Here is a 22,114-nt window from a genome sequence, read left to right on the forward strand (position 1 = left end):
TTAGAGATGGTTGAAAACGATCCAAGTAGCCCTGTACGAGGGGTCTTCAGTGAAGCCCAGGTTTTTGAACATCCTGTAGGACAGTGTGTTCTCCTCCTCTATGAAGCAGTACACCGGGTAGCCCTGAGCGTGGAGCTTCTGTGCCATTCTGCTGATCAGGACTTTGGCGTAGCCTTTCCCCCTGTGCTCTGGTAGTGTGTACAGCATGCCCATGGCACAAGACGCGTAGGTCAGAATCCAAGCCACGGGCCGCCTCTCTGTGTCCAGCACACAGCAGGAGGGCAGGTTAGCGACCATGTTGTGGATCATACCCACAGCGCGCTCCTCCCCTCCGAACTTCCACGTCTGATTCACCAGGCCCACGTGAGATTCATCCAGGGAGCTTATCGACATGCCTGAGCTGATGGAAAAAAGAGAGAATCAATCAAACTGTATTACACATTGCATTTTACCCACTGCTAAAAATTTGCACATTGCTCATTGCACAATCACACAACATACTTGTTTCCAAGTTGGAACTGAACATAGCCTTTTGTTATTTAAATTGGTATAATATCTATCCTGTAATCTGCACTGCACACTTTTTAGAACTATACATAGTCATCTTTATTTGAGTCATTTTATCTTATTCTATGCTAATTTTATTTTATTTATATTATTGGATGCTGCTTTGATTGAGGAACCACAACAAAGTGCATTTTTTTTGCTGTAAAGTACTGAATGACGTGACAATAAAAATAATCTGAATCGGAGAGACCAGTCTGGTGGACGCTTTCATCCAAAGTGCCTTACGGTGCAATGACTGCATACAATGCAATGCGCCATTTTATTCACAAACTGGCCCGGTTCAATTATATTGGTTGGGTTGCACATCTAAACACATTCTATCACGTATATAAAAAACACATCTTCTGCCAATTATTGTGCCTGGAAACAACTTTGCAAAGGGAATATATCCCCCAAAAAAGTATCTTGGTGCTTTTCTTCAAGTGCAGTGATGTAACTCTTAGAGTAAGTCTGTTTTCCAGGAACAGTATTACATATAGTGATAAATAGATGAGAACTGGGTGCAGACAAAAGGGTTAAATGGAGGGGGGAAATGTCTGTCATTTAATGTGATTTTCATCGTTGTCAGACAAGCGGAGTAGTTCACGGAAGTGTCAGCAGTGTACGATGTTTGCCAGAAAATAATAGTGAAATGTAACTACATTTTAAACCATGATCTCTAATGTGCTATCCGCCATAATCCATGAATCTTCGCTTTTTAGTTGAACTCTCCACATCGGAATCCTTTGTTGTTATAGATCCTTCTTATCCCTCCAGTGGATATTGTGTTTTTGGATAAAAGCACTATATAAATGCACCATTTACCATTTTCTTTTTACCATTTAAATGTAAACCTGTTCACCATCTAATTTCCCTCCCTGTTGGCCTTTATTTAAAGGGAAAACCATTAAGGAGCTTATACTTAAGCATGTAAAAATCCCTTTAGCTTGTAAGTCACAACAGTTATGAACTAAATTGCTGACCACGGGGCCATAAAGGCTTATGCCACCGGCGATGGCTGAAGTTCAATACATTGGAATACTGACAAAGCCATACTTGGTCATTTACTGTACAACTGGGTTAGGACATTTGTAGGGGCCAGTTTCGAATTGCAGTCTCCCGTAGGTGTTCTTTGAGAGTGTTTTTGAAAGTGGGTAGTGATTCACATTCCTTTACAGCTTTGAGTAGGGCGTTCCACATTGATGTGGCATAATTGCGAAACGTGTTTAGTCCCTTGTTTGAGCCGAATCTGGGTTTAACATGATTTGTGGAGCTCCCTCTGGTGTTGTGATTGTGGTATTCACTGACCTTTGGGAAGTATTTTGACATGTACCTTGGTTGTGTAGTGTATCTTGTAGACCAGGCCCATTGCAAGTTGCTGTACTCTGTCGTCTACTCTAAGCCATCCTAGGTTGTCAAAGTGGGCAGGGGTGAGGTGGGTTCTAGGAGTCAGGTCAAGCAGTAGTCTGACTAGTTTGTTTTGAGATGTTTGTAATTTGGTTTTTAGTGCCTTTGAGGTGCTTTGGTACCATGAGGTGCAAGCATAGTTGTAGTACCCTTGAATGAGTGCTCCTGCCAGAATCTTCAGGGTATTCTTGTTTACCAGAGAGGAGATCCGGTACAAGAATCGAGTTTGTTGGTTGACTTTCTTTATTACATTGGATGCCATTTTGTCACAGGAAAGATTAGCCTCTAGGATGGAACCCAGGTAGGTAATTTAATCTTTCCTTGTGACAATATTGTCACCCACTGTAACTGAGAAGCCGTCGGTCTTGCTGAGTTTGTTATTTGAACCGAAGAGAATGGACTCTGTTTTGCCCATGTGTAATGATAGTTTGTTGTCGGCGAGCCATATGCAGATTTTGCCTAGTTCCGAGCTGAGGGTTTTTTCAACCTGTAACTTGTTCTTGTCAGAGACCAGCAGGGCTGAGTCGTCCGCAAACAGGAACAAGTTGCAGTCACAAGCTGACGACATGTCATTTGCATAAATTAGGAACAGCATTTGCATAAATTAGGGTCATGAATGCACACAGCAAATCGTCGGCGAGCCATATGCAGATTTTGCCTAGTTCCGAGCTGAGGGTTTTTTCAACCTGTAACTTGTTCTTGTCAGAGACCAGCAGGGCTGAGTCGTCCGCAAACAGGAACAAGTTGCAGTCACAAGCTGACGACATGTCATTTGCATAAATTAGGAACAGCATTTGCATAAATTAGGGTCATGAATGCACACAGCAAATCGTCAAGGGGGGGGGGTCCATAATCATCCCCTGTTGTTCTCAAGGATATAATTATGGTTCACCACATATGGAGGCTAGTTGACTACCTGTCTATGGGAGGAAGAGCGGATATATCCTGAAGCGTCATCATGTGACACACTGCCACTTGACTCCCAGACAGGGCTCTCTCTGAAGCCACTGCCCTCACTATCTCCTCGTGACGAAGATCTAGTCCTACAATGAAAGGGAAAACACTCATAATGCAGCACCACATTGGAAAAGCACTGAATTATTTTAATCATTTATATCTCGCATTTATATATTTATTTTATTTTTATTTATTGACCAAACACTAAAGAGACTAGATTAGATTTGACTAGATTTGTAACCACTATTTTAAAAACATAAAATAGAAGAACTGGATGTCTAATGAAGACTCATAGCCATTGGCCATAGGAAATAGGAAAGGAATCCCAAGCTGAGCATGACATAAGAGCAAAATGGTTGCCGTGTGAATATGATCCATAGCCAGACATTCTGGGCCCTGTGCACATGATGTATCCCACCTCAATCCGCCCCTCATATGCATGCACCTCCAGAAAATCTATATGTCAGTATACTTGAGACACACCGTAGCAGAGACACTCATTCACTCCTTCATCACCTCCTGTCTGGACTACTCCAATACAGTCCTTGCAGGGCTACCCAGCAATGCCCTGAACAGGCTGCAATATGTTCAAAACTCAGCTGCTAGGGTTCTCACTCGCACCAAGTTTAAGTTTATTTATTTATTTTTTACCCAGGGACAGTGCACATTAATGAACACCTTCAGTTTCCACATCAATGTAAATGTGTCAGAGTTGAGCTAATTAGCTAGTTTCCATCTGTAGTCGCTGCCTACCATGCATGTCTTTATGGTGTGGGAGGAAACTAGGAAACCCACACGAACACAGGGAGAACATGTAAACTCCACACAGAACCCCTGCTGGGGTTCGAACCCAGGACCTTCTTGCTGTGAGGCAGCAGTGCTAACCACTGTGCTGCCCTGCCACCACATCACCTCCACCCTCATTCACCTCCACTGGCACCACATCACCTCCACCCTCATCCACCTCCACTGGCTTCCAGTCAAGCCCTGGCACCACATCACCCTCATGCACCTCCACTGGCACCACATCACCCCTACCCTCATGCACCTCCACTGGCACCACATCACCCCTACCCTCATGCACCTCCACTGGCTTCCAGTCAAGTCCCACATCGACTTCAAGATCCTCCTCATCACCTACAGATCCCTACACTCCCTTGCCCCCCCGGTACATAGCCAACCCCTACTGTACATCCCACCCCGGAGGCTGCGGTCCTCTGACTTCTGTGTTGCCGCACCCACCCTCTGGAACTCCCTCCCTCCAGACATCCGCAACGCTACATCCCTGGACTCCTAAAAATCACCTCTTCATCAAATGTATTAACGACTCTGCCTGACTTCCCTCCTTTACCTTACTGTCCCTCTGATTTCCTTCCCGTTTGTCTCCCTCTTTATGTGATAGAGGTATATGTCCCGCTGATTCCCTTCCCCTTAGTTTGATTCCTTGAAAGGCGCTATATAAATAAATAATTATTATTATACCATATTATACAGTATATGTTCAATTCCAAGAGAAAAGGGGTGAAAGTAGAGGATTTTTACCAAAACAGAGGTACTTGGTCCAGTCAATATCCATGGTCCTTATGGTTTCCTTGAGAATAGCTTCATCTTTTGCAAAAAAACATGTGTCTTTGAAGAGGTCACCCTTCTGTAAAATGAATTAATGATATGCGAGTATGTTAATGTGTGCAACGAGAGAAGAGAGTGGGGGGGACTGAGAATGCAAACTTTAATCACAGTTACCTTTTCAAATGTTGGTTGGCAGACAATGACATTGAAATATGGCCAGTTGTCCACTAAAACCTTTATTGGGTCAGCTTTAGTTCTGTTTCTGAGGACCAAGTACCCATAAACCTTGAAGATTGAAGATAATGCATTCTAACGTTATTCACATGAAAAATCTATTTGATTGCCCTATATCTTTTGATGATTGAATGAATGAATCACAAAATAAGATTTATCACGATGAAATCCTTGACAGACCTGTTGTGATGACGAGTGAGGTCGAAGCATTTTCAACTGGGTCTCAGCTACTCTCAGTTGTTCTCCGGTGAGTTCCATGGTCGTTATGCTATATGTGCCTATGACTATCCTTTATGACTTGTCTTTATGAACTGGCATTCAACCAGTGAGCTTTTGTATAAGAGGTTGTTCAGTGGGCTAGGTTGGTAATGCTGCGTTATATAACTTAACAAATCAGACTGCCACATTATATTATCTTGACTTTAACTAAACACTTACGCCAACTGTTCAATTGGAGTTCATTACAATCACAACGTGCTAGTGCCAAATATTAGAAGTTTTTGTTGAGATTTTTTTTTTTACATGTCGCCTACAGTACTGTACTGCATGCATGCAATGCATTTCGACCCAGCAGCCCCGCGTCCGCCTGTGTTCCGCTAGCGACTAGCGACAACCAGAGCCGACAACACAGCAATAATACTGAGTTTTTCAAAATAAAAGAACGATTCTGCACAAGTCTGCACAAGCACACATAATCTATTGAAAATGGTTTATTTTCCACATTAAAACAACTAAATAAGCATATAAATGAAGTTATACAATACAAATTGTGTTTCTGTATGATACTAACTCGTATAATAATAAATGATAAATGCTGTTCACAGGCTATACAGTTTGGACACTGACACTGTACAAGTCTCCTGGCTTCATGGCAGCATTGATTGAATTGATTGAAAACTTTAACAGATTGCAGAATGGGTACAGTACAGTACAGTACAGCTCAATACACACAATTGTTAAGGGGATGCAGACCAGAGAAAGACTTTCGTCTTGTTTACATCAGGGTCCCCCATTTTCAATTCATAATGACATTTATGACATACACAACATACAGATATAAAAATCTAATCTAATCATCTAATCTAAACTAATCATGACATTTATGACATACTGTTACATTTGTTACATACAAGATATGCAAATATACAGTACTGTTAAACAGATCCTAACATTAAATATATACGTACGAGGGGGAGGAAACTGTACATTAGGAGGAGGTGGGTGGTTAGAGAACATTTATAATAACACAATAACAAGTGTGAAAATAACATGTTATTTATTTGAACAGTAAAAAAAAAAACTCAAGTAAAAACTTAGGCTACAGTACAGGTGACAGTCCAAACACAGACACGTCTGTACATGGTAGGTTGTTTGATTTGCACGTGCATCTCCCCTTCATGCATGACACATATTGTATGTCCACAGACTCAGGACTTTCATGTTCGCATCCCACTGTCATCTAAGCTGAAGTGGTGTAACTGTTGGTTACAGGTTCAAAGGTACAGTATGATTGAATGTGAGGGAATAGGAGAGGGAGGGCAAAGTACATGATGACCAAAACAAAGTTATAACATGTTTTCCGTTAAGGTTTCCTTGAGAGAAACTTTACATTTATCAAAAACACACGTGTCTCTGAACAAGTCACCCTCCTGTAAAAATCTATTTTGAAATAATAAAATAATTAAAGAGTTTTCTACGAATGGACTAATGGAGGAGGAGAAAAAAAACAAGATGCACACTTACTGCTAATTACAGATATGATGGCATCATGGCAAATACGATTTATTTCAAATGTGTTAATAACATTTTCATTCAATCAATCACATGCGTGGTTATTGATTGAATGAAAATGTTATTAACAGATTGCAGAATGGGTACAATACAGTACGGCACAATACACACAATTGTTAAGGGGATGCAGACCAGAGAAAGACTTTGTCTTGTTTACATCAGGGTCCCCCATTTTCAATTCATAATGAATTGTAAGTAAGGGTGCAATTAGCACCGTGCAATCCATTCTTTGTGGATCTAGCCCACGTGTCTTACGAGTTGAAATACATGTTTGAAATTAAATCAAATGGAAATGACACACACACGCACAATCGCACAAGACCTGTTTCTAATTCCTCTGCTGTTTGTTGGCGGGATTTGCACAATCTTGCATTGGTTTACTGCATCTGTAAACAGTAATTATGACTGATTATGGCTTTCCTGTTGCCTGCCTTCTGATCCGTTAATTATTTCCCAAGCAGTTTTGCGCAATCCTGCTCTACTTTGAACTGTTTGTACAACTCTGTGCCACTGCGGGTCTGCTACGCTGTGCCAGCAAAACTGTGAGGTTTCTGTCCTTGCCTTCTCACTCGTTCTGTTCCTTTAACCACCCTCGCTTTGTTTTCATTCATTTTTTCTGTCAAGTATTTCAATTCCCTCGTTCACACGTTTCTCCCCGCTGACGTCATCTGAGACGTCGCTGATTGGTTCCCTCACTTCCCCACGCTTTTCAATCACATTCCCCAGCTGTCACTGCCTTTCAATCAATCGATCCCTCATTATTTATACCCCGTTTTCCCCACCCTAAGTTGTTGGTTCGTCTTGATTTGTCGCTGGATGTTTTTCCCCGTTGCTGCTGTTTCACTGTGCTATTCTCCAGGAATTCCTAGAAGCCTCCGCTTTCCTAGAAGCCTCCGCTTGGATACCTGCTCCGTGGCGCGCGCTCGCCTCCACTGTTTGTTCCTGTTCCTTTACGCAGCTCGTCTGGGTGAGTTTTTCTAGATTGACTGTCTTGACCTATTTCCTATTTTCGTGTGTAAACCTTTACACTGAAGTCTACCACCTTTTTGTCAGACAGTCACTCACCCAGCCATTATCGTTTTTGCCCTTTCCTTTATGGAATAATATTTCGGGATCTTCCACCTCCCACTGTGTATTTACACGAAGATATTATTTCACATTTGGACTGTGTTGGATTTTTGCTCACTGTGTATTTACACGAAGATATTGTTTTCACATTTGGACTGTGTTTGGATTTTTGCTCACTGTGTGTTTACACGAAGATAGTATTTCACATTTGGACGGTGTTTGGATTTTTGCTCACTGTGTGCTTACATGAAGATAATCACTTGGGCTGTTTTTGGAATATTGCACATCACTGTGTTGTTTAACACGAAGAATATAACACCCTGTCCTCCAGCTCGTTTCAAGTCTGCTCTGTCACTGACCCGTTCCCTCTCTCCCTCTCTCGGTCTTGCACAACATCTGAGAGGTCCGCCGTGAGAGTCTGCAGAGCGGTACAGAGGTCTGCTCCTGCTTCCCAAGAACTACCCTTCCGGGAGAAGCTGCAGAGCAGCAGAACTTTGCCCCTTGTTCATTGTACCTGTTCTTGTTGACCTGCTTTCCCTGTTTCACTTATTCTAGTCACCAAATAAACAAGCCCTTGTATTTGGCAACTCTGAATCCAACTCTCTTGTGTCGTTGCGTTTGGGGTCGGTGTCAAACCATAACATTACGAACCAACCATGACGACCCCAGCCGACACAGAGGGGGTCAGAACCGCACTTGCATATCAAGTCGAGTTGACCAGGGATCACGGTCTCCAACTCGAGCGGGCTGCGGCTGCGGTGCAGACCCTCAGGGACCAGGTCCTGCCTATGCAGGGTTCAATGGCCGCTATGGCGGGACAACAGTCCGAGATTCTCGCCCAGCTTAACTCGCTGGGCGACGCCGTTAATACTTTTCATCTCTCACACCCTTCAGGAACATTCCCCGCAGCCCCAGCAGATCTCGCACCTCGGGAACCCCTTCTCTCCGTCCCACGGCTGTTCGACGGTAATCCCGAGCAATGTGCCACATTCATCATGCAATGTGAGTTGGTTTTCCGTCATCAGCCAAGCCGTTTTTCTGCTCAGGGGTCCCGAGTGGCTTATATAACCAACCTACTTTCAGGCCATGCTGCCCAGTGGGTCACTTCCTCCTGGGCAATGGAAGCAGATTTTTTGTTCTCCTACCCAGACTTCGTGGCGGAGCTCCGCAGAGTGTTCCACCATCCAGCCCGAGGTCTGGACCCTGGAGCCCGGTTGGGGACCTTCCGTCAAGGGAGCAGCAGGGTGACGGACTATGTCATGGAGTTTCGACTGGCGGCGGTGGAGAGTGGATGGAACGAACCTGCTCTTCGCCTAACCTTCATAAGGGGGCTCAGTGACGCAGTCCGGGACCAGCTCGCTACCAGGGAGGTGCCCGACTCCCTCGAGGAGCTTTTTAGCCTTGTCATCCGTATTGACGGACGCCTCCTGGAGAGAAGGCGCGAGAGGACCCGACTGTCACCTCCTGAAACACCCCGGACTCCTGGACGCCCCGTCCCCAACACTACTGATGGTAACAGGCTTCCCCGTCCGGTGCGCGAGGAGGAACCCATGCAGCTGGGACGCTCTCATCTGAGCCAGGCGGAGCGTCAGGCAAGGCTCAGGTCCGGTCTCTGCCTCTACTGCGGAGGTGCGGGACACCGTATCGCCGACTGCCCTATCCGGCCAAAAGATCGGGCTCACCAAGACCCCGGGAGATCCTGGTGAGCCGTTTTTCCCATTCCCAGCGCCGCGCACCACCTGACCATCTGTTGAGCGTCACCCTGGCCTGGGGGGACCAACGTGCCACGGTGGAGGCCCTCATCGACTCTGGGGCAGACGAGAACTTCCTCGACTTCGAGTTTGCCACCCAAGCCAACATACCTCTTGAGGCCCTTGTGAGGCCCTTGGAGATCTTTTCGTTGGACCAACACCGCCTGGCCGACATCTCTCAACGGACCGGCCCAGTCTTGCTGACCATTGCTGGGAACCACGTAGAGAGGATCCAGTTCCTCATTACCCAATCCCCCCTTGTCCCGGTGGTCCTGGGTAGGCCCTGGCTCGCACTGCACGAGCCCCACATTGCCTGGGCCTCCGGTACCATCAGGGGCTGGAGCTCCTCCTGTCACGCCCGCTGTCTACAGGCGGCGTCTTGTCCCCCGCCCCGGAGACCGGCTGGTGAGTTGCCCCCGGATCCCTCGTCCGTTCCTCCCGAGTACCACGACCTCATGGAGGTATTCAGTAAGACCAGGGCTCAGTCCCTTCCACCTCACCGCCCCTATGACTGCGCCATCAACCTCCGCCAAGGGGCTCCCCTTCCCGGCAGCCGCCTCTACAGTCTGACTGCCCCGGAGAAGAAGGCGATGGATCTCTACATCTCTGAGTCATTGGAAGCAGGACTCATTCGGCCTTCCTCCTCCCCGGTGGCGGCCGGGTTCTTCTTTGTTGGAAAGAAGGATGGGGACCTGCGACCCTGCATCGACTATCGTCAGCTCAACGAGATCACCATCAAGAACAAATACCCCCTACCTCTCATGAGCTCCACCTTCGAGCCACTGACCCAGGCCTCGTTCTTCACCAAGCTGGATCTCCGAAGTGCCTATCATCTTGTCCGTATCCGTGAGGGCGATGAATGGAAGACCGCCTTCAAGACCCCCAGGGGCCACTATGAGTACCTTGTGATGCCGTTCGGTCTCACCAACGCCCCGGCGGTATTCCAGGCACTCATGAACGATGTCCTCCGTGACATGCTGGAGGTGTTCGTGGTGGTGTACCTGGACGACATTCTTATCTTTTCCAGGACCCTCGAGGAACACATCCTGCATGTCCGCCGGGTGCTGGAGCGCCTCCTCCACAATCGGCTCTTCGTCAAGGCGGAGAAGTGCCGTTTCCACTCCAACTCCGTCGACTACCTGGGCTTCATCGTGGAGAAGGGCTTGACCCGAGCGGATCCTCGCAAGATCCAGGCTGTGGAGGATTGGCCGGAACCCACCACTCGGAAGGAGCTACAGAGTTTCCTCGGGTTCGCAAACTTCTACCGAAGGTTCATCCGGAACTACAGCCAAGTGGCGGAGCCTCTTACCAAGCTGACCTCCCCCGCTCTGCCGTTCGACTGGTCCCCAGCGGCATGCGCTGCGTTCCGCTCCCTCAAGAGAAGGTTCACTTCCGCTCCTATCCTGCTCCACCCTGACCCCAAGAGACAGTTCATCGTGGAGGTGGACGCCTCGGATTCTGGCCTGGGCGCTGTCCTATCCCAGCGTTCTCCTTCCGACCAGAAGGTACATCCTTGCGCCTTCTACTCGCGTCGCTTCCTCCCCGCCGAGAGGAACTACGACACCGGCAATCGGGAGCTACTGGCGGTCGTGGCGGCTCTGGAGGAGTGGCGTCATTGGCTAGAGGGTGCCGAGGAGCCTTTTACCATCTGGACGGACCACAAGAACCTAACGTTCATCCGCGCTTCCAGGCGCCTCAACGGTCGGCAGGCGAGATGGGCCAGTTTCCTCAGTCGGTTCGACTTCTCGCTGACCTTCCGCCCCGGTTCCCGCAACACGAAGGCCGACTCCCTGTCCCGGATGCACTCCAAGGGGGCTCCACCCTCTGAGGACCCATCTCCCATCATCCCGGAGGCCCGAGTGGTTGGAGCCATCACCTTGGGCATCGAGGGTGTGGTGAGGCGTGCCCTACGCTTCCAACGTGCTCCAAGCAACGTCCCTAGGAGCCGTCTCTTCGTCCCTGACTCTGTCCGGTCCCAGGTACTGCTGTGGGGCCATACCAGCCGGTTCGCCTGCCACCCAGGCGTCCATCGCACGTTCTCCTTCCTGGCTCGTCGTTTCTGGTGGCCCACCATGCGAAACGACGTCAAGGAGTTCGTATTGGCCTGCGCGGTCTGTGCCCGCAGCAAGGCCTCTCACCAGGCACCCTCCGGGCTCTTGCAGCCACTTCCCGTTCCAAGCCGTCCGTGGTCACATGTGGCGCTCGACTTCGTCACTGGACTACCCTCCTCCCAGGGGAACACCTGCCTTCTGACCGTGGTGGATCGATTCAGCAAAGGGGTCCACCTCGTGGCCCTCTCCAAGCTTCCCTCAGCAGCCGAGACGGCGGACCTCCTGACGCACCACGTGTTCCGCCTTCACGGTTTCCCCCAGGACATCGTCTCTGACCGGGGGCCCCAGTTCACCTCCCAGGTTTGGCGGGCTTTCTGCAAGGGATTGGGGGCAACGGTCAGTCTCTCCTCCGGCTACCATCCCCAGACAAACGGGCAGACGGAGAGGATGAACCAGAGCGTGGAGTCTGCTCTTCGGTGTGTGGCAGCCGAGAGGCCGGCATCCTGGAGTCGTTTCCTTCCCTGGGTTGAATACTCGATCAACTCAATGGTCAGTTCCGCCACCGGCCTCTCCCCTTTTGAGGCCTCCCTGGGCTACCAGCCCCCTCTTTTTCCCGCACTGGAGACGGAAGTGGCAGTTCCCTCCGTGCAGGTCCACCTCGACCGCTGCCGTCGCGTTTGGGAGATCACCAGGACCGCGCTGCTCCGGACATCTGAGCGCGCCTGTCGTGGTGCCGACCGGCGCCGGGTTCCCGCGCCGACTTACCGCCCTGGGCAGAGGGTGTGGCTCTCCGCGAAGGACCTCCCGCTACGGTCCTCGGCCAAGAAGCTCAACCCTCGCTTCGTCGGTCCTTTCGAGGTCCTGAAGGTACTCAGTCCGGCGGCCCTGCGCCTGAAGCTTCCTGCATCCATGCACATCCACCCCGTGTTCCATGTCTCCCGGGTTAAGCCCGTCTCCCTCAGTCCCCTTATGCCTCCGGCTCCTGATCCACCGCCTCCTGTGCTAGTGGATGGTCACCCCCAGTGGCAGGTCCGCCGGTTGATGGGCGTTCGTCGGCGGGGCCGGGGATTCCAATACCTGGTGGACTGGGAGGGTTACGGCCCTGAGGAGCGTAGCTGGGTCTCCCGGCAGCTCATCGTGGATCCCGGCTTGATCACCGACTTCCATCGGGCCCATCCTGACGAGCCGGGTCGGCCTGGTCGCCGGGCGGCTCCCGTTGAGGGGGGGGTACTGTGAGGTTTCTGTCCTTGCCTTCTCACTCGTTCTGTTCCTTTAACCACCCTCGCTTTGTTTTCATTCATTTTTTCTGTCAAGTATTTCAATTCCCTCGTTCACACGTTTCTCCCCGCTGACGTCATCTGAGACGTCGCTGATTGGTTCCCTCACTTCCCCACGATTTTCAATCACATTCCCCAGCTGTCACTGCCTTTCAATCAATCGATCCCTCATTATTTATACCCCGTTTTCCCCACCCTAAGTTGTTGGTTCGTCTTGATTTGTCGCTGGATGTTTTTCCCCGTTGCTGCTGTTTCACTGTGCTATTCTCCAGGAATTCCTAGAAGCCTCCGCTTTCCTAGAAGCCTCCGCTTGGATACCTGCTCCGTGGCGCGCGCTCGCCTCCACTGTTTGTTCCTGTTCCTTTACGCAGCTCGTCTGGGTGAGTTTTTCTAGATTGCCTGTCTTGACCTATTTCCTATTTTCGTGTGTAAACCTTTACACTGAAGTCTACCACCTTTTTGTCAGACAGTCACTCACCCAGCCATTATCGTTTTTGCCCTTTCCTTTATGGAATAATATTTCGGGATCTTCCACCTCCCACTGTGTATTTACACGAAGATATTATTTCACATTTGGACTGTGTTGGATTTTTTGCTCACTGTGTATTTACACGAAGATATTGTTTTCACATTTGGACTGTGTTTGGATTTTTGCTCACTGTGTGTTTACACGAAGATAGTATTTCACATTTGGACGGTGTTTGGATTTTTGCTCACTGTGTGCTTACATGAAGATAATCACTTGGGCTGTTTTTGGAATATTGCACATCACTGTGTTGTTTAACACGAAGAATATAACACCCTGTCCTCCAGCTCGTTTCAAGTCTGCTCTGTCACTGACCCGTTCCCTCTCTCCCTCTCTCGGTCTTGCACAACATCTGAGAGGTCCGCCGTGAGAGTCTGCAGAGCGGTACAGAGGTCTGCTCCTGCTTCCCAAGAACTACCCTTCCGGGAGAAGCTGCAGAGCAGCAGAACTTTGCCCCTTGTTCATTGTACCTGTTCTTGTTGACCTGCTTTCCCTGTTTCACTTATTCTAGTCACCAAATAAACAAGCCCTTGTATTTGGCAACTCTGAATCCAACTCTCTTGTGTCGTTGCGTTTGGGGTCGGTGTCAAACCATAACAAAAACTTAACACTTGACAGTCATTCTATTCAGTGGTAGCTTCCTCGTGATCCACTGGACCTGTGCGCTCATCTTCCATCCCCCCACGGCTGTGACAACAGTCCATAATGTTAAGCTTCTAAAACGTTAATGTACATAGAATAAGAAGAAGTCTTTATTTTTCATGCAGATTAACACACACAGATGCGAGATCTCAGATGGGCGACACACAGGAACACACACATGCATTGGGTCGCAGATGAAATGTCTCTGCACTTTTCCCACCCCGTCGTCCTTCCCCCCAAGGGCAGCCGGGAGCAGACAGGGGTTGCGTCCGGGGACCAATCCAAGTGCTCCTGTCCGTCTTCGCCAGGGACGTGACAGCGTTAGCGATCTGTTGTGCATGTTTTTCCATTGGGTTTCTCTTATCGGGAGGGGAAACCCTTAGGTTGCGATCACGGGGAGAACATGCAAACTCCACACAGAAAGGCCTGGGAGATACCTCCCACCTGGGTACCTGGCAACGCAGCAACCTGGTCCCCAAGCGGGAATCGAACCCAGGACCTTCTAGCTGTGAGGTGACGGTGTTAACCATTACACCACCGTGCCGCCTGAATTGAATGTATGTTGAGTGACATGTAAGTATCACGTGTCAGTACTGTGAAGAAAAACTGAGCTGTACAAAGGTCACAGACAAATTTCAGTGCATTTATTTTTATATTCAGATCAAATTTTATTGCCTATATTTATGTCTTTCTACTATTAGCCTGTCCATACCTCTACCTCCCCTCCCCCATGCTGCTATGGACTCGAATTTCGCCAAGGGGATCAATAAAGGAATCTTATCTTATCTTATTTATTTTACTCTAAACCACCTCTTTCAACACAGGGCATGGAAAATGTCAAATATCTATTGGCGGTGTTGGAAAAAGCCATTTATTTTCAGATAATGATACTTGACAGTTGCAGTATTGCATAGCGGATTCCTTTCGAGTGTACTGTGTTTGCCAGATGCTCAAATCGTATTGTTTGTATTTGTTTGTAAAAGTGTGGCGTGTCCATCAGTGGCACGTCTACATTGACCCCTCGCTGACCCCTCGCTGCACCCTGTGTTACTGTGAATATTTTCTCCGCTACTCCATGTCAAGAGCTCTCTAAAGATAAACCGTTCCACAGTCTCACTGGACACTGAGCACTGAGAACTCTGTGATTTTCCTACTCTTAATACTCTTCCTACTCTCTCCTTCATACTCTCTCAACCAGGAGCCATGCTTTCCCATTGTATGCTAAAGTCTTTAAATACAGCATGCAGGTAAACACATACTTCCACTTTTAAATATCATCATGTATTATTGTGAAAAACGGTCATTGTAGTTATTTACACAATATACTTGCTCAGATCTGGCACATTGCACCTTACACTGGATTCCAGGAAAAAGCACAATGCCCATGCTCATCACAATGAGTCATTACTCTGACCTAAGTACAGCTCTGTGATTTGTTTTAACCCTTTATTTGACAACAATGGAGTTCTAGGACTTCTGGATTTAAGCTATAATCTGGTGTTGGCTAGATCAGGGGTGGCCAACCAGTCAGAGACTAAGAGCCACAAAAAAATGACTGTGGTACCACAAAGAGCCACACCATATACCAGCGTTTCTCAACCTTTTTTTTCAGTCACGGCACCCTTCATGTGTTTATAGGTCTCACCCTCTGGCCTCTGAAGTTGCTAATGTCTTTTTTATTTGGGCCTCACAGGGTTAAAAGTACCCTGTGAGACCCACGGTTGCAAAATTACAAAATCACTTTTAGCCATTTAAAAAAATAATGTTTATTTAAAAAATGTTAAAGGGGAACTATTTTACTATTTCTTTCACTATTTGGGCACTTTTACACAATTCCTGCGAGTCTATGGAACACCTAGGTTTTTTTCAAAAAAAATGCATTGTTTTGTATTTCTAATCAAGTACTAAAAACCGCATTTTTCTACCTCAAGATCTTAAGCCGTTTTGAGGCTGGGCTCCAACCACTGTGTGGCCTGGTGCCAACTGCCACATCAACTGCCACATTATTATGCAGCTGAGAAATCTCTGACATCACAGATATGCACATTTTCAGATGACTCAGTTCAGTGAGGGTGAATATTGTGAGAGGAGAATTGGAAGAATTCGCCAATATGAGAATTAGAGACATATATCCTATTAATATAAGTCCACATAGCTAAGAAACAATGGTAAACACTGAAAAAAGCCATTTATAAGATAGTTCCCCTTTAAGCACATGTATAGTCAATTGGTCCTGTTGTTCAGCCTCACAATGCTATTTGATAGTAAATGTGTTTATATGTCCCACCCTCTGGCCTCTGAAGTTGCTAATTTCTTTTTAATTTGGGCCTCACAGGGTTAACCTCTTAAGCCCGAGATATACAGTAAAAGTGTATATTTTCAGCATTATGTTTGTTTACCAATTATTTTAACTGTTATTAGTGAAATATAAGATTATAGAAATCTCAGGGCATTGCGTCGGAAACCGGCGCATATTGACAGGAGGAAGTGGCACAGCCAAAAGTGAGTGTAGTCTTTTGAAGGAAGAGACTCAGGGCTTTCAAATTTCGAAAAACTACCCTACCCAGCTCACACCAGCCCCTGTCAATCATCTGACTTCTGGATTTACTTTTTAATTTCTCTTATTTTTTGGGATTATCTCCCACAAACCTGAACGTTATTGCCATAAAACAGAACGCAGTTAGTTTCTCTACCTTTCTGTGAACGTCTTGCAAAAAACGGTGTTGCAATATGATGAAAAATGGTGGAGAAATTTACATTATAAAAAAGATGGCAGAATTCAGTACTGTATCTACAAAACCTTCTGTTTAATCATCTTCCCTTTATTCATTTGCTTAGATTTTTCAGGTCTGGTCAATTTTAGCATGGTGTTATTTACAGTCAAAGATAATTTTTTTTTTTAAATAGAATTGATATTCTCCTTTGGTTCATTACAATTTACTCAAGCCTAGTAACAGACACACTATTTCTGACACTGATCCATATATGTCCCTAGATTCAGATACCAAGAACATGCAAATGGACCATTTAAAAAAAAATTGTAAATGTTTATTCTACGTCCTTATGGAATGAGTGACATAAAAAAAAAAAAGTAAAAAAAAAAAATTATATTTTTTTTAATTTCTTTTTATGGATGGAAGAGCCGCACATTGACGGGCAAAGAGCCGCATGCCTGGGCTAGATGGACCATACTTCTAAGTAGGACAAACAAATGTAAAAACAGTAAGAAAACAATTATATTCTGGACTTACCCTTTAAGATATTAGGGTCTTTTGTGGCTTTTTCCTTTTTCAAATAAACTACCATTTCTGAAAAGTGCATTAACATGGTTTTAAAAATACATTTTGTTCCCCCACTTCCCAATAAACTAGGCCCCTACTACAGTAAGCACTACATTATTGTAGTGAATATGAGGAGATATCTCATCGTCCCGGTTTCCCCGGTAGGCTAATGCCAATCAAGTACAAGCTAGTCATCAGGCTTTATAAAACACACACACTGTGGCCCTGTGTTTGGGGTCTTCAGTGAAAGTAAGACTTTAACAAGGTAGGACCCTATGTCATCTAACAAGCCACCTGCTTCTAAATGGAATCTCGGAACCTACTGTATTCTACATGTTCAAAGGGCATAGATTCTTAGGGTTCCTCCAGTTCGCTCTGAACTAGGAAAAACTGCTTTTTCCTTTGATGCTTCCAACACCTGGAATGCCCTCCAACTGACTCTGAAGCCATACACTGGGCAGTCCTGATCATGGAGCTTCTGGGCTCCATGCTCAGCTCACAGCAGGAATACACTGGCCGGCCTCTTCACCTCTAGGCCATCCTGCCTCCCTCCATAGCCCCCACCTTGGTTGCGATAGTGTCATATGAAAAAGGGGGAGGGACATCCTTGAAGAGTAGCCTATAGGAGATGTGTTACAGAAAGGTGTGCATGACGTGGAGATTTCTCTGCACCACCACCTTTTGAAGACAGATTATTATTTTGCTTCACAAGTGCGTTCCCTCTCCTTAATTCCTTTTTAGTGTTTTTGTCATTGTGGAAACCTTTCATCTTCTCCACACCCTCTACTTTAGTGCCAGGCCCGCCCTACCCACTGAACCACACGTTGTCCAAAGTAAAAAAAATAGAAATTTTATCTCAGCTTAAAAGTTAATTGTTATGCGGTCAGGTGGCGTAGCAGAGATTGTGCTCGTCACCAATGCAAGAGGCTGCGGTCTCGACTCCCGGAGAGTCAGCATTGCCTTGGCTTGGGCTGATCGCTATACTAACTCGTTTGGCTGAGTTAGGGGGAGGGAAGCCGTGGGTGGGTCCTGGGCGTTGTGGACAGCGACCCCTACAGTTCGGTCGGGGCGCCTGCACAGCGAGGGTAGGATCTGGAGAGAGGTAGTGTGACCTTCCACGCGTTACACTCTCCCAGTGAGAATCTGCGCTGCCAGGCTGGCTGCCGGCTGCCGGCTGGCTGCACATGCGTCGGAGGAAAGCATGTGACAGTCTCCGGCCTCTCGGACCAACAGTAGGGGGGGGGTGCGCAACAACCAGGAAGGGGGTTGGGAATTGGCATAACGACTAACAGTGGGATGGGAGAAAAATCGGAAAAAGGAGGGGGAAAAAGATAATAAAAAAATAAAAAAATTAATTGTTGCTAAATAAACAGTAGACACGTTGGGTCATGAGTATGTTTCACCTCCTATATAGATACTGTATTAAATCATCATTATACAGGCTAGTTCGACTATACCGGTCTGTGGTAGGAAGGTTCTGACACCATTTGATGTGGAATAATTTGACCAGATTATTCAAAGGCAGACAACAAGTCTTTGATTTAAGGATGGAGTTTACTGACGAAATGAGACCCAGGTCACAGCAACAGGCCCTAGTCTAGATCTCTGTACAATGACATGTTGCAACACAGAGAGACCCAGGTCACAGCAACGGAGCCCTAGTCTAGATCTCTGAAGAACGGCAAGCTTGACTAAGTATTTATACAGGAGAGTAGACAAAGCAAGTGGATCATTGATGTACTGTATTGAATTCAAACCAGGCGGCCCTGTACGAGGGGTCTTCAGTGAAGCCTAGGTTTTTGAACATCCTGTAGGACAGTGTGTTCTCCTCCTCTATGAAGCAGTACACCGGGTAGCCCTGAGCGTGGAGCTTCTGTGCCATTCTGCTAACCAGGACTTTGGCGTAGCCTTTTCCCCTGTGCTCTGGTAGTGTGTACAGCATGGCCAAGGCACAGTAATCATACAGCAGGATCCAGGACACAGGCTGTCCTTGGTCATCCGTGATGCAACATGTAGGGAAGTGTCTGATGAGGCTCCTGATGGTCCTGGATCCCTTCTCATCACCTCCGAACTTCCAGGTCTTATTCACCAAGTCCACGTGCGACTCGTCCAGAGACCATATCCTCGATTCCATCTCACTGTTGCGGTTTGAACAAAATACAACACAGTGGTTAATTTTTTTCAAGGTAGTTTGCCTGGAACAAAAACCCTTACTGTATACACATTATATTCAGCACATATTTGTTTTGTAGATTATAGGCCTACCTCTCCGTTGCCAGTGGGGGTAGAAAACTGCAATCCTGTAAACTCATAAGATGTACCAAGGTAAAGACACAAACATTCATGCCTTTGGTAGAAGCCACTTCTTTCAACATGGGGTGATGGGACAAGTCACATCCTGTATGAAAAAAACAGTGGTTTAGGTATGGTTTTAGGCAAGGTGCCAGACAATTGATTACTTTTCTACTGTACTATAACTTTATTGCCTATATTTATGTCTTCTACTATTACCATGCCCATACCTGTACCTCCCACCCTGCCCCATGCTGCTATGATGCCTGCATTTCCCCAAGGGAATCAATAAATGAATATCTTATCTTATTACCAGTGAGGCTTTGTGTAGCACCCCCCTCCTACATTCAAAAGGTTTAACATTTATCCTCAATATTGATTTTAAGGACAATGGTGGAAATGTATTCACATAAAATACTTCGTATCACCGGTTTGAAAAATATTCGAGAATCCCCTGGCGTCCTTGCCCTGCTGTCAACCGATGTACAGTTTCATGCAAATCGGATCAGAACTATGGGTCTCATTCTCCAAGGACTTACGACAAAAAGGGCTTTCTCTTAGGGCCATTTGAGACCTTTTTGGGCCGATTTTGGGATTCACCAACCGTCCCAATAAAACATATATAATTAATATTATATTATAATATATTGCTTGCCTGAAAAGGTCTCAAATGGCCCTAAGAGAAAGCCCTTTTTGTCGTAAGTCTGTTAAAGGATCAGAACTATAGGAGTTATGGCTGAGGCGCTCACACACAGACAGGAGTGACTGCACCATCCCCTTTGCAGCACTCTGCACGCGGGTGTAATGAATGCATAGCCCACCAACATGCAGACTCACCACCAATCATGAAATGTGTGCTCCAGTCAATAGCATTCTCTTCTGTCAACATCCTTCTCAAGACCGGCTCATCCATGCAGTAGAATGTTACCTTTTTCATTAACTCCAAAGCACCGTTGTTCTGTGGAATCAATGCAAGTAGTCTGACAGGGAACTAACTTTGTCAATGTTCTTAATTAGGGGAGACTGGGGTCGTTGGCACACTTTTTCGCTCTCAGTCGTATTACTCTGGCATCATTTATGTGAGAATATACTAACTAGCAGCAAATTAAAGTTTAAGGTCTCAGCTATAAATAAACATATTTTCTCAAATTAAGTGATTCATGATTAAAGGCATGTTGTGTACTTGTGCCAACCAGCCGCAACACAAGGCTATATTTACAAAAGAATGAAGCAATCAATAGAAACTATTTGGAATTTGTATTCAAACATGAAATCCAAACATGAAATCCTGCATCACCTACAAAACCCTCCTGCTCACTTACAAATCCCTCCACGCTCACCACGGCACCTCAGTACCTCACTGACCTCCTCCACCCCTACACTCAGTCACGGGCCCTGCGATCCACGGACACTGGTCAGCTCTCCATCCCCCGAACCAGACTGCGGACTTTCGGGGACAAAGCTTTCAGTGTGGCAGCTCCCACCCTCTGGAACTCCCTCCCTCGCAGAACTCTGCAACGCCCCAACTCTGGACTCATTAAAAAAACTCCTCAAAACCCACCTCTTCAACTTGCCCTTTAACCCCTAATTTCTCACTTTGTATGTTGTGTCTGTCCACTATGTTTGTTACTTTTGTTATTTCCCCCCCCTATGTAAAGCGACCTTGGGTCTTCTGAAAGGCGCTATATAAAACGAAGTATTATTATTATTATTATTATTATTATTATTATTATTATTATTATTATTATTATTATTATTATTATTATTATTATTATTATTATTATTATTATTATTATTATTATTATTATTATTATTATTATTATTATTATTATTATTATTATTATTATTATTATTATTATTATTATTATTATTATTATTATTATTATTATTATTATTATTATTATTATTATTATTATTATTATTATTATTATTATTATTATTATTATTATTATTATTATTATTATTATTATTATTATTATTATTATTATTATTATTATTATTATTATTATTATTATTATTATTAATATTATTAATAATAATAATAATAATAATTATTATTATTATTATTATGAATACAATAGTAAACATTTTCTTTTTTAACCAATGTGTGTTGTTTACGTTTTTATGTTCACAGGTCTGGTGGAACCACAACATTATTTGGGTTTTAAAACAATAAAGCCATTACAATTAATGTAAAAATACTAAACAGATGTATTATTTATGTAAATTATACAAGCAATCTACACAGCATAATTATGCTTAATATTTGCCATTTACCTCTGCTAGATCACATTTATCAATAAAAGTGCCATTTGTTTTTTGTGATAAAATGTGATGTCTTGATTATGAATATATTATAATATAGATATGAATTAAATAAATCATGTTTATCTTGAAAAATATAAATGAAACAAGGTGAAGACATAGAGGTGCAGTGTAAATGTGTAGGGGGGTCTCACCTTCACATCAGGGCGACATATAATAACCTTAAAATCAGGCCATGTGTCCACAAGTACTTCCAGTGTACTGGGTTTGTCTCTGTTGATTCCATACACAAATCCGTATACCTAGAAACGTAATTGCAGATAATGATTGAGGACATTTTATGATGTAGTCTCCTTTAGATTTATTTATAGGACCTACCTACCTTTAAACTTTTAGGCAAGTGTTTTTGCAGAAGTCGCTCAGCAATCTTGAGTTCATCTATATTTAGGATCTTCAT

General features: G+C 45.5%; 2 protein-coding genes across 2 annotated transcripts; both read right to left on the reverse strand.

Moving 5' to 3' along the window:
- On the reverse strand, positions 1-4,973 carry LOC311234623 (glycine N-acyltransferase; the record flags this gene model as incomplete). Its single annotated transcript, XM_084321870.1, has 5 exons — positions 4,894-4,973; positions 4,654-4,764; positions 4,453-4,558; positions 2,870-2,996; positions 1-400 (listed from the first exon to the last, which is right to left on the reverse strand). Exons 1-5 carry the CDS (start codon positions 4,969-4,971, stop codon positions 1-3), a joined length of 822 nt encoding a protein of 273 aa, XP_084177996.1. The 5' UTR covers positions 4,972-4,973.
- Positions 4,974-18,829: 13,856 nt separating this feature from the next.
- LOC311234624 (glycine N-acyltransferase-like protein 3) lies at positions 18,830-22,114 on the reverse strand (the record flags this gene model as incomplete). The annotated part of the gene is made up of 5 exons (XM_084321871.1): positions 18,830-19,238; positions 19,366-19,498; positions 20,230-20,350; positions 21,852-21,959; positions 22,040-22,114. 5 exons carry the CDS (start codon positions 22,112-22,114, stop codon positions 18,830-18,832), a joined length of 846 nt encoding a protein of 281 aa, XP_084177997.1.

The sequence above is a fragment of the Notolepis coatsorum genome (assembly GCF_963971535.1).
Source record: "Notolepis coatsorum genome assembly, chromosome: 9".
Taxonomy (NCBI): Eukaryota; Metazoa; Chordata; class Actinopteri; order Aulopiformes; family Paralepididae; genus Notolepis; species Notolepis coatsorum.